General features: G+C 45.1%; 1 protein-coding gene across 1 annotated transcript; it reads left to right on the top strand.

Moving 5' to 3' along the window:
• The first annotated feature begins 374 nt into the window (after window positions 1-374).
• On the top strand, window positions 375-15,360 carry LOC128847003 (protein FAM83D-like). The gene is made up of 4 exons (XM_054046322.1): window positions 375-913; window positions 11,542-11,709; window positions 12,972-13,096; window positions 14,190-15,360. The coding sequence occupies exons 1-4, from the start codon at window positions 452-454 to the stop codon at window positions 15,145-15,147; spliced, it is 1,713 nt and encodes a 570-aa protein (XP_053902297.1). The 5' UTR covers window positions 375-451; the 3' UTR covers window positions 15,148-15,360.
• The last annotated feature ends 1,395 nt before the right edge of the window (window positions 15,361-16,755 follow it).

Here is a 16,755-nt window from a genome sequence, read left to right as displayed (position 1 = left end):
GCCAGCCCAGGAGAGCGAAAACGTTTCAGACGCCCCGCACAGCCCAGCTCCTGGCACTGCTCGCGGGGTCGGGACCCAAAACCTGGCTGCCCTGTGCTGCTGGCCCAACTCAGGGCAGTCCGGCTCAGCGCGCGTCCCAGCGCAGGGGGGACCAGGGCCGGAGGAGCGGGGAGCGTGCGGAGCCAGGCTCCCTCGCCCAGCCCGCGGGGCACTGAAGCCGGCCGGTACGGGGAGGGATCTAGGGGCGGGCTTGGCCAAACACATTCAAAAGCAGCCAGCCAACCACAGCGGGGGAAGGAGAGGCAGCGGCCTCCCCAATCCGTGGCGGCGGCGCGGCAGCTCGTTTGGGTTCAAACTCCCTATAAAAGGCCCCCGCTCAGCCTCGGCTCGGCCCCCTTTCGGTTCAGCTCCCCTCTCCCCGGGTTGGTAGCAGTGGCGGCCGCGGCTCCCCATGGCGAACCAGTCCCAGTGCCTGGAGGACGCGCCCGGCCGCTGGTCCCCCGGGGAGCCGAGCTCGCCCGAGCTCTACAGCGAGGCGCAGCGGCTGGCGCTGGAGGAGCTGGTGGCGGGCGGCCGGGCCGCTTTCCGCGCTTTCCTGCGCCGGGAGAAGGTGCCCGGCTTCCTCTCGGAGCCCGAGATCCAGGCCATCCTCCAGGCGGCCGCGCCGCCGGCCGGGGCCGAGGACGGAGCGGCCGAGCCCTCGCTCAGCGCCTCGCTGGACTGCTCCTCGCTCACCTACTTCCCCGAGCAGTCGGACGTGGAGCCGCCCGTGCTGGAGCTGGGCTGGCCGGCCTTCTCCAGCGGCTCGTACCGCGGCCTCACCCGCGTGGAGGCGCTTTTCCAGCCCAGCTTCGGGGAGACCATCTACAGCTGCAAGGAGGCGGTGCGCAGGCAGATCCGCTCGGCCAGGGAGGTGAGTCCCCAGCCCGGCCTCTGCGCCCCCTTCCTGCCCGAGCCGAGCCGCCTCCTCCGGGCGCCCAGGCTTGTGCCTGGGGAACTGGGTGTGTAGCATCAGCCCCCGGCTGGAAGTGGTTTCCATCACATACAGGGGTTTAGAGTTTGGTTTAATGACTCTCGGTCAGTACCCTCCCTATACAAACGGTTCCAGCACCCCATGGAAGCGTTTAACCCGCCCTGCTGCTGTGTTATTCAGTGTGAGCAATCTCTAGCCCCGGCTCAGCTCAGCTCCCCTAGCGCTGCCCCTGGCTCTAATGACTGGGTGAGTGTTTAATCTGGGCAGTTAATGAGGTGAGCTGTTGGTACGGAAAACCAGAGTCTGGCTGCGACTGAATAAATCCCTGTACTCATACTGTACACATTATTGCAATAATATTTGTACAAGGCATGCCTAGCCTGAGGTATCATTTGAAAACTCATAATTTGCTGGTGGTCAGTATTATCCCTGGTACAATGTCGCCACACATTCTATGTGAAGTTACAACGTTCCCCTGTATGGGGTTAACAACACATGTTTGAAACCCCACTGCCCTGCACAGGCAGAAATCAGGTCTGTCCTAAACAAAAGAGGGAATGTGTGCTTGCTTTAATTTGCATTTAAGCAACAAACAGAATCATCAAGCAGAGAGGAAAACTAAAGGACGCAAAAACAAACAAAAAAAAAACAAGCAGGGAATATCCTTTCACATAGACTGTCTCTTTGGGTCTCTGCTGGAAATGTTTTTCAAGAGTGGGGCTGAAACTACAAAAAGGGGAGATAGAGGCCCCAAAACCCTCTACTCCCCACACAGACCGTGCCCATCACATTCACTGCCCCTAAGGAGACAAAGGAAGCAGCTGTTAAACTGTGGGAGGAGTCCTGACCTGTGGATTGATTCTTATGACTGCTGAAAGCATGGGGTGAGAACTTTGCTTTGAATCTAATATAGTTTTGTTAGGCAGGGTTTTATCTTTTAACCATTTCTGAGTCTTATGCCTTATTACTTGTACTTTGTAGTTAATAATAAACTTGTTTTGCTTTATCTAATCCAGTATGTTCAAGTTGAAGTGTCTGGGTAACTTCCTTTGGGGTAGTAAATTGTGTGCCTGTTGTTAAGGCTATGATTATGTCACTGAATCTGTGACTTCCAGAGACCTTTGTGACATTTTCTTCCCTGGAGCTGGCAGGCTGTGCAGCTCTCAGCTGCTGCTGGTGGCAGAGCCCTGAGCAGCAGGGGGACCCTGCAGCTCCCAGCCCCCACAGGTGGTGGGGGACACCCCACAGCTCCCAGCTGCCATGAATGGTGGGGGAACCTTCTCCACAACTCCAGGCAGTAAGGGGACCTCAGAGCTCCCTGTGGGTGGCAGGGTCCCCTAGCTGCTCAGTGTCTGTGGGTGCTGGACCCTCCTTCCTCCCCACTTTGTCAGGAATATTTTTAGTAAAAACCACAAGTCATAGGCTTCTGTGGATTTTTGTATATTGCCCGTGACCTGTCTGTAAAAAAATCCGACAAAATCTGAGCCTTACCTATTATTCTCTTAAAGGAATAACGGACTTAACCTATTTGTGCTGTCCAGGAGAGGGCTTAGCAGTACAGGACATATATTCCTGGGGAGAAATATGGGAGTGTGTTGGGATCACCCTGTAGTAGTAATTAAAGCTGGCAAGAGTCAAGTTGTGGCTGGCTGGCTGCAGCGCATACAGACATAGCTGAGAGTGATTTACATTCTGGAGGCTGTTTGAAGAGCAGTCCAGGTTGGAGACTACAGCAGCAAGGCATTGTAACCTGAGGTGCCCTTTACAGGGCAGGGATAACACAGCTACTCATTGGTCTGGACTGTACCCTTGTATGTCACACCTGGGGCTAGTCAGACTCTTGGGCTGCGTCACCCTTGCCAGTTCTAACTAACGCTCTCCTAGATTGTGCTTTGAAAAGCATCCCTTAGTTTATCTTGGGGTATGTATGTAAGAAGGGGGAATTGTGGGGGAGAGAGACAGCACTGAAACAAACATGGCTGTAGGAAGCTCTGATCTACAAGAAAGCAAAACAAACCCCCATAAGCCTCAGAATGCAGGCAAGGGATTCCCTGCAATTTTTATACTATGCTTCCAGCCTGTGCTGCTTGTAAGGAGCAAGGCTGGATTGAGGTCTCTGAGTCAGGGACTTGATCATCACCCAGATGTCCTCTGAGCTGGTTATAACACGTAGTGTAGCTGGGACCAATACTGTCCCAGTGACTGGGCTAAAACCTTGGACTGTCTGCTAAGCTGCATGAACATGGACCTGTTGATGTGGATTACAGCAGGAGAACGTCTTTAGCACCGTAACTGCCTTCACTCTGCAAAATGGAACACCTTTTCTGCTATGGGGAGAAGGAAACCACATGAGGCCACGTATCTAATGTATGCCCAGCCCTTGTCATCACTGCACTTATTCTTGCAATGCTGCACCAGCAATATGGTTAATTATACCTGTTTAAAACTGGCACTAACATGATATAAAGGTTGAGGAAACAATGCACTCAGAAGTCAGAAATTGTAGAGTGAAGGCTGAATTGCCCCTTGTGCATATGCCTTACTTAGCATGTAGTGTCTGTCACTTCCACTTTGTCACTTGTCAAATATCACACTTTCTATAGTAAAAACTTCCAGTTTCATAATCCTGCATACAAGCTGTACTACTACTGTGTAAAACAGACTATGCTATCCTAGCCAGATTAGGCTGTGTGTGTCTGCACTGAAATGACAATGTGAGCTATAATCTCTTCAAACAAATGAGTCAAATTTTAAAGTCACAAGACTAGGACAAATAAGAACATATTTTTAGTGTTAGGGTCATTATTGCAAAGCAAGAAATGCTTAAATCATTGTCTCTATTGCGGAAAGGGGTAAAGTAATTAAAAAATCCTAAACCTATTAAACAATATATTATGAATGTATTGGTCTCTGTCTGCCTTACCATCTCCTATCACAAACATCATGCACAAACTTGTCCAGTTTTTAAACCGCTTAGAAATTTTTTTAGGGATCTGTTTGGATCTGGGCCACACCTATTAATTCTTTCCCTTCTAGCAATGTTACACAGTTACATAAATATTAAACTCTATCCTCCCTTTATGCTGCTTGCCAAGACATTCCAGCTCTTTTCACCCAAATGTTCCACTGCTTATGAGCTGAAGTTTGTCTTGGCCAAATCAAATGGATCCTTAATTGCTCCCGTATCAAGTTTCTAACCAATTTGTCTTTGTGTAGCTGCAGTTCCCTAATAAATGCTGTGTTGCTTTTCAAAGTTCTTGCACGTGTAGCTTCCCTCTCTGATGCAATAGGATTTTATCTGCAAAGACAAACCTCTGGCCATAATGCTGTGATTTCCCCCTCCCTTTCCCTCCCAACTCCCTAGTCTGTAAACAGCTGATGTTCATAGTTTTGCACAGCAGCGGTGGTGTTAAACTTCACCTGATGCTAGCCAGTTTCACTACTGCCAGTGGGAACCCCCAGGCAGCTATGAAACTGTCCAATGTCAGTTTCACACTGCTGTTTGAGGGGAGCTGAAGAGGCAGGCATTTAGCTTCTTGGCAGGTGGGACTGAAGATGCCAAAACTGGGAAGCTGGCAAAAGGATGGCCTAGAAGTCCTTTTTGTTCGGTCCTGCTGCATTTGTGTGTGTGTCCTCCCACTCCCCCACCTGCCACCCCTACCAGCCAGAAGGCTCTGAGGTGGGGAGAAGAAAGCAAGCGCAATCTTTTTGTCAGCAGCTAGTATATGAGGTAAGGGGGATGTCCTTCATCTCGTCATCTTTGCCACCGATGTCTACTAGTGAGGCTTCTTAGCAAGATTGAGGCTCTGTGCAGAGTCTAGGGCTAGCAGCCTTCTCAGCAGCTGAAGATGGCAGACTAGCTGGGCTTTTCGCTAGAGGCTGAGCCAGTGGGAAAGCATTGTTTTTGTTGGTTAAAGTTAGACATTTAAACCATGCCCTAGACCTAATCTAGTTGATAAACACCACACAAAACATGCACTTCTAGCAAAAACAATTGCTAGAGGCAATGGGCCAGATCTTGTTTTCTCACAGTAATGTAACCTTCAGAATAGCTGTTTATCGCCACTGAATTATTGCCCAGATCTTTGGGCCCCATAGCTCCTATAACTTGTATCTTAGGCTTGGTCTACACTTAAAATTAGATTGATCTAGCTACGTCACTCAGGGCTGTGAAATTTTTCACACCTCACATGCTATAGTTGCATCAAATTAACTCTTTGTATAGGTGCAGATAGGTTGATAGAATTCTTCCATCACCCTAGTGACTACTGCTTGGAGAGGTCAATTAACTACTTCAATGAGAAACACCCATCCATCAATGTAGGAGGCATATACTCTGGCTCTACAGCAGCATAGCTGCATCACCGTAGCTGTGTTACTGTTGTATAGACATAGCATTAAGATGTCCTATAATGCTACTAAGAACCAAGCAGGCATCAAACAACCGAAAGAGAATGTCTTGCTCATTTTCTCCCTTGTACTCCAAGGTTTGACTTGGCATAAGGTGCCATAATTGGTCAGATGTCTAGTATCCTGTCTCTGACAGTGGCCAATACCAGAAGAGACAAAGGCAGCATCTCCTTCCCCCGCCAAGTCCTTTTCTATAATTGAACTGAGGGATAGCTCAGTGGTTTGATCATTGGCCAGCTAAACCCAGGGTTGTGAGTTCAATCCTTGAGGGAGCCACTTAGAGATCTGGGGCAAAATCAGTACTTGGTCCTGCTAGTGAAGGCAGGGGGCTGGACTCAATGACCTTTCAAGGTTCCTTCCAGTTTGAAGAGATAGGATATCTCCATTAATTTATTTATAATTTAACAGTATTTTACAGGGTCCTGGAGGAGGATTTTTTTCCTGCTTACCTGTAACTTACACTCAAACTAACAATGCCCTCCACCCTGCCCTTTGCTAACTTCAAATGGCAACCAGAAACCAATTCAAGGTATGTGTATTATGGGAGGGAATACAATGAGCATTTTGGACAATCATCTCTGGAGTGAGCGAGGTCAGGCTTTTTAATCTGGGAGGATCATGTTCTGAATATGCTGCTTTTGGTTGCTAACAAACAATAACTTTAAAAATACACCTAGGCAGTTTTAAAAAAAAAAAAAAAAAAAAAAAAGAAACTTGTCAGGTCAGCTGTTGATCTATATGTGCATGACAACCCACAACGATGCCACCCAAAACACAATAGAACAGGAAAGGCCAAGTGTTACGGGGCTGAATTTTTAAAGATGTATAGTCTTGAGGGCCAGAATTCCATGTCAATCAGTGTTAGGGTATGAAAGAGGGAGTAACAGATAAGATTTTTTTTTTTTTTTATGCTGCCCTACAATGTGAGTAAAAAGGGGTCACTTGAGAGAGAAAAAAGGACAAGTGAATTTAAAATGAATAAAAGACACACCATTTCAAGTCATTCTAATCCACCTAAGGAATTTGCAACCCCAAGAGATCAGTCAATTACTATAGCTGAAGTTAATAAAAATAGCCTCGATTAAAATTAGGACCAATAATGTGTAATTAGACACAATAAAAGCAGTCACTAAATCTCATACTTCAGGGCATAAACTGACTGAGAGTTAGGAAGAAAGTTATTTTCTTTCTTTCCCAGCCCAGTGTACAACACTGCGTACTATGTGCTCTGTATAGAGGTTGGGGTTGGTTTCCTCTGAAGCTATGGGTATTAACTACAGCCAAAGGCAGGATATTGGATTAGATGGACCAATGGTCTGACACTTATTCAATAATAAGAGCAGGCTCCCGATTCAGGTTTTTCTTGGTGGTTAAAGACTACCTGGAAGGAAGTGCCTTTTCCAGGGGTGGCTGTGAAAATATAAAATATGTGAATGGAAACATTGGTCTACTTGTGTTTGGCTTGGAATGCTGGTCTGTCCAGTGCAGTAGGAAAACAGCCCCTCTTTCCATATTCTTGTACCTGACAGTAATGCGCAGAAGGAGGATTGGAGTTCTGTGGCTCAGAGGTAGATGTGGACCTACAAGAAGAAACTTGGCCTTGTGACTAGTCCAGTTCAAGTGTACACATAGCTCACTGAGGAAGGTAAAGTCCAGAAGTGGTAGTGCTGGCTAGAAATAAATCACAGTACTCAAGCAATGTGCTTAAATTTAGCATGTTACTATAGCACTGATACCAGAATTCTGGAAATCTCAGATTCAGTAGGGGCATGGTAGCAGATAGGATTATCCAATAAGGGATAAACGCACTTCTACAGGTGCCAGAGCTACTTGAAACCAGAATTGCCTGCTGTAACTTGCATACAACTCAAACTACTACATGAGACTGGCCTCTTCTCCAGGGATTACCTCTGTCACATAATGCCCTGGGTCTGCATAGAAACTTTCAAATGTTGGGAGGTATTGAGTGTTTCTTTATCTTGGGTTTTTATCAGATAGGAAAGTTGCTGATTCAGGCCAGCTCTTGCAGTGCCTTCAAGGGGCTAATCAATTCCAACTGGTGTAGTTCAGTAAAGGTTGCTGATGTAGCATTATCTCTATTCTATACAAGGAGGGATTAAAATCCGAGTTTAGAGAAGTAAACAAGTGATTCAGGTACCGGAAATAGCAAGGGAGGTGTAGCTATTAATCTGTATTGTTGTAACATGTGCATAGCTGGTGCAATAAAGGGAAACGACAAGAGAATGAATAACTTCTATCCACCTGTGCCTGTAAATGTACCCTTCAGTGGCAGAAACTAGTCACACTGCTCACCCGAGACTAAAACAACTCCTGTGGCCTAAAACCCACACTAAAGCTGAGGCCTGGATCATCCTGCAGGGATCAAAGTATGGAGAAAGTCAACTACACACCCATCCTGCATGTACGCACACATCCCTCCTGAAGCAGTGAAGAGTGAAATTTCATGAATAAGAATAGGTGACGGAATGCAAATACACAAGTGGGTACTGTACCCTTATTTGTGTGAAAAGTCCCTTGGTCTCTGTATGCCAAGAGCAGTTAGGAACCTCCATTCCAAGCTTTCTCTTGAAGACCAAATGTGGTAAAAGGGAGAAATTGCTTTCACTGGGTTTCTCTCCCCTTACAGAGCTTAGAGAAGTTCTCTATTTAAAACCGCGGTTCAGAAATGTTTGAAGCTCTGATGAGTTCAGCACTTGGTTTACAGATTTGGACGATACTGGCCTTTCTAGTACATCCATAAATGTAGATGGAGTGTGTATATATTTTTAAAAAGAGAGACAAACTTCCCCCTCTCCCTCCCAATTTCCAAGCAACTTCTCTGATCTAGTATGTACCTATGTCTGCATCTTAATAGGTTGGTATGGTGTGCATCTGTAACATGCCATGATTCCATGTAAAACCCCAGGTTCAGAATGAACTTTGCCTAAACTGTAAATGTGGTCTGTCTCTTCATAGACTTCACTTTTTTTCTTTCCCCTCCCTTCCATAGCCTTATAATGAGGCTTAAATATTTCTGGATGCACATGTTCCCCTCCAGGCTAAAAAGAAAGTTAAGGTGGTGGGCAAGTGGTTCTGTAACACTGGTGGATGAGATCGTGGTTCCAATGCCACTTCAGTTCCAGGTGAACTCTACTGTTTGCTGAATTGGGGAGCTCATTTGCAGTAGAGGTGACCACCTGGGGGAAGAAACGCTGGCCAGAAACGTCATAATACTCTTCTCATGGTCAGTCTAAGGAGTAGCACTGTCATCTTCCTAGTTGTAAGGCTATGTAGCTAGGCAGCTTCAATGTTTAGCAAAAGGTCTGGTGACACTTGTGTATGAGGGGGAGAGTGGATGGATAAACTTTCAGCTTGAGGTCATGCACAATCCTAAATGAGGGAAGGGTGTAAATGCATTAAACAAAAAGTAATTAAACAGTGAGAGAGATGACTATCAAACAGCAACAGTTTGTTATTGCCTAACGACTGGTGAGTCAATATTTGATTTTGATTGAACCTTGGGGCAGCTAGTGAGTGGTGGACTAGTAGAAACGCCCTGAAGCCAGAACGTGTGATCATATTGCATTCGCTAGCATCTAGCTTTCCAAAGTAAGTCACTTGTACCCTGTGAACCAGAAAGGTAGTTTCAGTCCACTGGTATTTTAGTTTCTGCCACTGTAGTGCCAGGCATACAAAGCAAAAGGTGAGGACAGTGCCACAGGGGTGACCAACCTGTGGCTCTGGAGCCACATGTGGCTCTTCAGAAGTTAATATGCAGCTCTTTGTATAGGCAGTGCCTCTGGGGCTGGTGCTATAGGCGCCAATGTGCCAGGGTGTGTGTGTGTGCTCACTGCTCAACCCCTGGCTCTGCCACAAGCCCTGCTCCCGCTCAACCCCTTCCCGCCCCCTCCCCTGAGCCTGCTGTGCCCTCGCTCCTTCCCCTTCTCTTCTGCCCCCAACCCCCCCCCCCCCCAGCCTCCTGCATGCCACAAAACAGCTTATCGGGAGGAAGAGGCATTGATTGGCGGGGCTGCCGGTGGGTGGGAAGCACTGGCAGGCGGGCGGTGGGGGGTTGCTACTGACATATTACAGTGGCTCTTTGGCAATGTACATTGGTAAATTCTGGCTCCTTCTCAGGCTCAGGTTGGCCACCCCTGCTTTATGTCTACACCAGGGATGGGCAACCTACGGCCTACGGGCTGAATCCAGCCCGTCAAGGCTTTGAATCCGGCCCGTGGGATTTCCGGCCCCTGGTGGACACAGCCTAAGCCTTAATGTCTACACTACACCTTAGTCTGAGCCCTGCAAGCCTGAGCCAGCTGGCATGGGTCAGACATGGGTTTTTAATTGCAGTGTAGACATACCCTTAGAAGCACCTTCACTAATGACGCCTTTCAAATTGCAAGTATTGGTGAGATTACAGCTGGGTGAATAAAATGCAGCCAATAACTGGTTTGACCGATTTAGAATGGGCTTTTCAATAGCGGCCAGTGTTGGTCTATCTGTTCCCCTTGAATTAAACAGGAGTTTTCTAGCATTGACTTAATGGTGGTAGCGGTAGACCAAAACTGAATGCTCTTGCTAAATACCTTTAGCCTCCCTCTTCTGGCTGTCACAACAGCTTCTTATTTCCTCAAATTATTCGAATAATGCTTGGAGGGTAGCTTGTTGCAAGTGCTCGAAAGCTAAAATTCAAGCTGTTTAATTTTTACTAGTATTGCTTATCTTCCTTGATTTGATATGCATGACTTTTAGAATTGGGATTCTTGTGAAAATGTGGACTTTTTCAACTCAAAATCTACTTTCAGTGGATATTTTCTAATGTCCACTTAAATTGTGGTTTGTGCAAACACTTTCTACAGTAAACTCTTGTTAGGACACATGCAAAAAGCAAATCTGTTTAAAAACACCTGAGTATTTCTGCAGACTCTAATTACCAGTGCTTTGGAACAGAGTACAATGGTGAACAAAAAAGTAAATCTCTGTACTTGTGGGAAGTAACTTTGTGTGTGAGCAATACCACACAAGTAGAGGTTATGCAGTGTACCTATACACACCTTGGGGCTGGGTTACACCTGATAAGTGCAGTTCCCATACACCTACATTACTTGTATAGCCACTCTCCTTTGATGAGCCAGTACTTTGGAATATGGCGAAACAAGCCATCAAATTGAATTTTTTTACCCATCTCCATCATCCCCAAGCCAGATGCACTTCTTCTGAATGATGAAGGGCTAGATATCTAGCTCTGTGATGACATTTGGAGTCAGCTAGATGGGTTGCTAGAACACATATGGCTGTGGTCCTAGTTCTTAGTAGCCTGGAAGAGAAGGATCTTCCTGTCTTGGGCTCTGTCTACACTAGAGGAATTATTAGCAGAAAGCGTGCAATGGTGCTAATGCTGGTGGAAAGCTGATCTTTTGGTGAAGGTACTGGACTGGGACTCAAACTATTAATACCTGGCTCTATCAGGGTTCAGTTCCCAGCTCTGCCCCAGACTCCCTTTCTGACTGTGGATAAACAGCTTAATGTCTGTGTGCATGGGGATGATGATGATGTATCCCTATCCCTATCGGACAGGGGTGTTGTGAGGATAAATTATTTAAAGCTTGAGAGATGCTCAGATACTACAGGGATGGAAGACATGTTAGTTAGTTCAGTATAGATAGGAGCTTTTAGGTCTAAAACTCTCTCGAGCCGCAGTGAACTGATCAGCGACTGTAGGGCTAAGACAAATCCTTGCAGCAGGAGGTGTTCAGCCCAGAGTATCTGGGAGCAAGGGAGTGGAGCCAACTCTGCAAGATTGCTGACTGTGCCACGCCAGCTCCCCAGGTGCTGAAATAAGATGTCCTTATGCAAGGTTGTGCAGAAAAGCAAACCATAACATGTGAGAGCATTAACAGGTGTGGGAATAATCCATCTGGGATCATCCTGTATACTCCAGGGCATAGTGAGTTTGACTAAATTGTGGGAACATAAGATGATAATTTTGCCAAACAATAATAACCAAAAGCAGCATGAAAGTCGCATTATACAGCCAGACATGTTTCTGAATGAGAACTGACTGGGGGAGCTACTGATCTAGACAGGTAAGTCCTGCTTACTTGTGTAATGAGAGAGTCAGGCTCTGGGCCTCATGGCGTCTTCTGTTTCTGCAGGTGATCGCTCTGGTTATGGATTCCTTCACAGATATTGATATCTTCAGTGATCTTCAGGAAGCCTATAGAAAGCGGAAGATTCCGGTCTACATCCTTCTGGACCAAGATTTTCTACCCCACTTCATGGAAATGTGCAGGAGTCTGGGAGTCTGCCCTGAGCAGGAAGGTGTAAGTATTAGAGGCGTTTTCTATGGTAAATTATAGCATTGCCTTTGAAAGACACGCCAGTATTTCACATGCTGCCTATAGTTGAACATTTTAGATACTCTTTTATATTTGCTTGGAAGCCTCTGTGTATCCCAAAGGTTGGGGATTTACACTGCAGGATTTGAATCTGGGCTCTGCATTAACCCAACATGATAGGCTCCCAAAACCAGCAAGAGCCACGTAGAAGCAGCATATTGGCCCTTATCCCAACTTATACGTATTGTATTGCAATACTATTCAGAGGCCACAGTTGTAGGGAGTAGCCCCATTGTTCTGAGTGCCATATGTACGTATAGGAAGAGACTGTCCTTGTCCCGAAGAGCATGCATTCTAAATCACATGTGGCTTTTATAGTCTGTTCTCCCCTCCCCCCCATAATATGCATTTCTTTTTAAATGAAGTGTCAAATGTCAGACCCACCTGAGGTAGTCATGTAGGTCATGTGATGTATTCCAGTTCTTCAGAATCCGTTTTAATTATGAATAATTAAAAAAAAAAATTCTAGCTCTCATGGTTGAGGAATCTTCCAAGCGTAAAGCTATGCAGTGTTGCCTTAAGTTTTCAGAAATCTTGACGTGTGAACTCCCCTGCCCCTGATTTACTCTCACTGAGAGGTTGGTACTAAAGCCCAATGATGACATTCAGGGGACAGAATAAGGGACGGAGTAGGATTTGGAAGTTTCTGCAGGGCAGGAAATGCAGAGGGACAAAAAGGGTGGTGGGGACAAAGGTAGGGAAGAAATAATGGTACCCCCAAAGATGAGGCTATTTTCCCAATAAGTGCTGCTGAATGTGAAAATCTGGTACTAAATCACTAATGATTAAAAGTTCAATTATTACAGACAAGGCCATTTCTACCTTCGATCTTTGTGCAAACCTCCAGTTGACAATAGTGAGTTTCTTTTAGTCCTAACCTATGCCTTGACTAATGACCCATAATTAAAATGGAATTGGGGCATCTCTGCAGATTGAGTCTGACATCTCTGTAAGCTGTGTAGAGACAAGGAACTCAACCACATTTATCTCTATAGTGGTTAGCACAAATTTGCTGTTATTAATGGTTAATAATAGTGTCACTTAGTATTAACACTTGCTGGACAGTAAGTGGTATTAGGAAAGAAACTGACTTGCTTCTCTCCACTGCATGGTTTATATGTTTATATGTTGAAGAGAATTGTTGACTCTTATGAAAATCAGTTTAATGTATTTTTTCTTTTAAGCAGCTGATGAGAGTTCGAACTATAACTGGGAACACTTACTACACAAGGTCAGGAGCTAAAATTGTTGGGAAAGTCCATGAGAAGTTCATGTTAATTGATGGCATTAGAGTGACGACAGGCTCCTACAGGCAAGTTCTGGGGTCCTTTGCATTTCTTTAGGTCTTTGTGGGGAGGAGATTTCTGCGAGAAGTGAAAACTAACTTGAAAGATATAGGATTGGCTCAAAAGCAATATTGGTGGTTCATCTATCTAATGCTATTAACTTTTTGAATCTGAATCAGCCTTGAGTAATGGGAAATTGAGAGTGGCTGCATTTCAATTGAGCGCTCAGATCCATAGAGGAGGATCATGGGGAGGAAAACATTTTGTCTCATTGCTTCTGTTTCTGGCAGGCTGAGCTCCCTAGTATGCTATTTCCTGTAACTTCCACCATTTGGGGGAACTTTCTACCATTTGTATTATTCAAACACCTACAGCCAGTTGTGCAAGGGCAAGCATATTTCTCACTTAGTTTTTGTTGCTGCATCAGAGATGAAACCTAGTTGCATGGTGGATTCCTAAAAACCAGTGCACAACCACATGACCATACGTTAGCTCAATGGTTTTCAGCCAGGGGTATGGATACCCCTAGAGGTACACAGAAGTCTTCCAGGGGTTACATCAGCTCATCAAGATATTTGCCTAATTTTATAATAGCTTACATAAAAAGCACTAGCAAAGTCAGTACAAACTAAAATTTCATACAGACAATGACTTGTTTATACTGCTCTATATACTATACGCTGAAATGTAAGTACAATATTTATATTCCAGTTGATTTATTTTATAATTATATGGTATAAATGAGAAAGTAAGCAATCTTTCAGTGATAGTGTGCAGTGATACTCTTGTATTTTATGTCTGATTTTGTAAGCAAGTAGTTTAAGTGAGGTGTAACTTGGGGATACAAAAGACAAATCGGACTCCTGAAAGGGGTACAGTAGTCTAGAAAGGTTGAGAGCCACTGCATTAGCTCAACAGGCTTCTGTGTGACTATGGCATAAAGTGTCATCGATTGCATAAGGACTGGATATGGATAGCCCTAATGGAAAGTTATACCTCACCTAAACACATAACCCGCCTAATCTGTACTTGTCACTCGGTGTGTGTATAGTTGTACTATTCATTCTAATGTACCAGTTAAAGTGAGATTAACTGTGAATCTCCATTTGTTTTCAATAGCTTCACGTGGACTGATGGGAAATTAAATAGCAGTAACTTGTTGCTGCTGTCAGGCCAAGTGGCTGAACACTTTGATCTGGAGTTCAGGATCCTTTATGCACAGTCAAAACCGATCAGCCCTAAGCTGCCATCCAGCTGCCGGAGCAGTGGAATATTTGAACACCTGGTCAATGGAACAAAATCACCCAAAGACTACACTGTGGGAAACCTCTTGAGAGCCGAGTTGGCCAGACTGTCAAGCACCCCCAAGAAACCACTGAAAAAAACAGATTTGGCTAACAACACCGAAGGAAGCAAATCCTATAACCTAGGTCCTTCCTACATCGGCACAGAGGAGTGGTTTGGAAGTCAGGAGGCCATAGTGGAACCAAAGGAGGTGAACAGCATGTCTACTCAAACTGAACCATGGGAAGAGAAGCCCACAGTGACACTCTCTAATGCTGTCACGCAAACCAGTGTTGTAATGGTAGCATCTGGAACCCAAACCTCTGTTGCTGCTAGAATGGCTGGCACTCAAACAGTTGTGCCACGGAAGACCGCTATGACCCAGACAGACAAGAAGGAGAGTGTGGAAGAGCATCTACTGCTGAGACAACAATCGAAAGAAGGATCTCCTTCATCTGGAAAGTCCACATCAACTTCTTCTAGTCTACGGTCACTTTCTTCATCATCTTCCCAGTGCTCTCTGGCAAGCTCTACCAGCTCGCTGTCCTCTCTGAGGTCCATTGAGTACTCTGGCAACCACAGGGCAGAATACTTCCAAAAACTGCATAAAGAGAGGCAGGTCCACTACTCTGTTATCAGGTCCAAACTTAACCATATGGTTGCTATCCTCTCCCGAAGGGGACGCATGCCTGAAAACTGTACAAGCTGCCACGTTGTAAGCTGCAATGTAAAACCGAGGCGTGAGATCAGCACCAGCCTACTCAGCCTCAGAGACATTTCAGTGTTCAAATAAATGACTGAGTTGGCTATAAGCACAAGAGCTCCAGGCTCACTGCACAGTCCTTTTAATAGCTGCTGATTCTTATAGTCCATCCTGGTACCGTGTGTATAGGGGCTGGTAACTTGCCAGCACTATAGTCTCATTCTATACAACTTGTTAAACAATGCACTGAAATATTTTTAGGTATTTGTAATGCCATAAGTGCCTCCACTTGCTTTTTTAACATAGAATGAATTTTACTATTACATCTATGGATGTTTACCCCCTCAATTCCTTCTTAGACTGTGACCGGCAAAATATACTAGCTAGTGCTTTGTAGTGCTGTCAGTATTATGGTTTTAACTTATTTATAGTTAGAAAAGTTATCAAGTCAGAATGATTCTGTTCAAACTGGGTTCTGAGATCTTATTCTGATTTCCACTCACTAACATGAATTATTTTAATATTGGGTTTTATTATAACTTTGGCTTTTAAAAGTTGTTTTATTTTCAAAATAATGTGGGGAAATAGCTTCACATATCTGCAATAAACCAGGCTAACTTTGTTCCTAATCCTGACTTCAATGATCAATTTAGATATATTATGGGTTTATCACTCTTGCATGATAGTCATAAGGACTCTAGATAAGAGCTTATGGGTGTTTTTGTGTTTGATTATATCCCCTCTGTTTAACTCCAATCTAATGAAACTCACTGAGTGGTACCTAACTAGCCAATCTTCCAGCCTCCATCATTCTTTTGCACATTTTGTTTTCTATAAAACCAAACTTCTTTAATAACCTAGTAAACAACCCTGATGAACGCCCACTCTACACTACAGAGTATAACCCCCATCATTTGGGAGAACTCTCATAAGTCTGACAAGCTTTAAGGCCTTTTCAGGGTCTATGCTACAAAAAGTGATCATGTGGGGCAGCAAAACCAATAGGTATGTATTACCTTACATTTTTTCTTTGTGGGATATTTTGTTGAAAAACTGTTACTCCTGTTAGGAAGGAGAATGTGTCCTTATTACCCCACACTCTCTGTAGTTGCCCCTCAGAAGGAAATTCTTCCTGATGAGTAGGCACCTGATTCTTTTAAATCAAGGGAATCTCCTAGCAATGGCAGCCCTGGCCTATACTAGCAAAATGTTCTAATGCAATAATGTCAGGGATATGATTATTTACTATGTTTTTATACCAGCAAAAAGCCTTACTGTAGATGCAGTTGTACCAGCAAAACAGTCCTCTTGGCAGTCTAGTTCATTTTGTTCAGGTAACTGGTGTAAGTTATAAGGGCAAAAGAACTGGTCGGTATAAGCTACTTCCCCACAAGGGAAGCATTGCTGGTGTAGGTCATATTTCAATGTGCCTGTAAACAGTTAATCTAGTAACTTTCTTCTCTATAAGGCATCATATAGGACATGGGGCTGTGTGAGGGCAGGGGGTAGCTCAGGGTGCTGGGAGAGGGGTATTAGGAGCTATGTGCTCAGAGGGTTCTCCTGCAGTCCCTGTTCCCAGAGGGGTCTGCCAACCACAGACCCAGGTATCCCCACCTGAGCAGTTCTTAGACTGCCTCTGTGGGAGCAAAGGGGGCTGGGAGCTGAGGAGCACCTTCAACCTGGGGCACCAGCCAGAGT

This window comes from Malaclemys terrapin, chromosome 12 (genome assembly GCF_027887155.1).
Source record: "Malaclemys terrapin pileata isolate rMalTer1 chromosome 12, rMalTer1.hap1, whole genome shotgun sequence".
In the NCBI taxonomy this organism is placed as follows: domain Eukaryota; kingdom Metazoa; phylum Chordata; order Testudines; family Emydidae; genus Malaclemys; species Malaclemys terrapin.
This window is presented reverse-complemented; position numbering and strand designations above follow the sequence as displayed.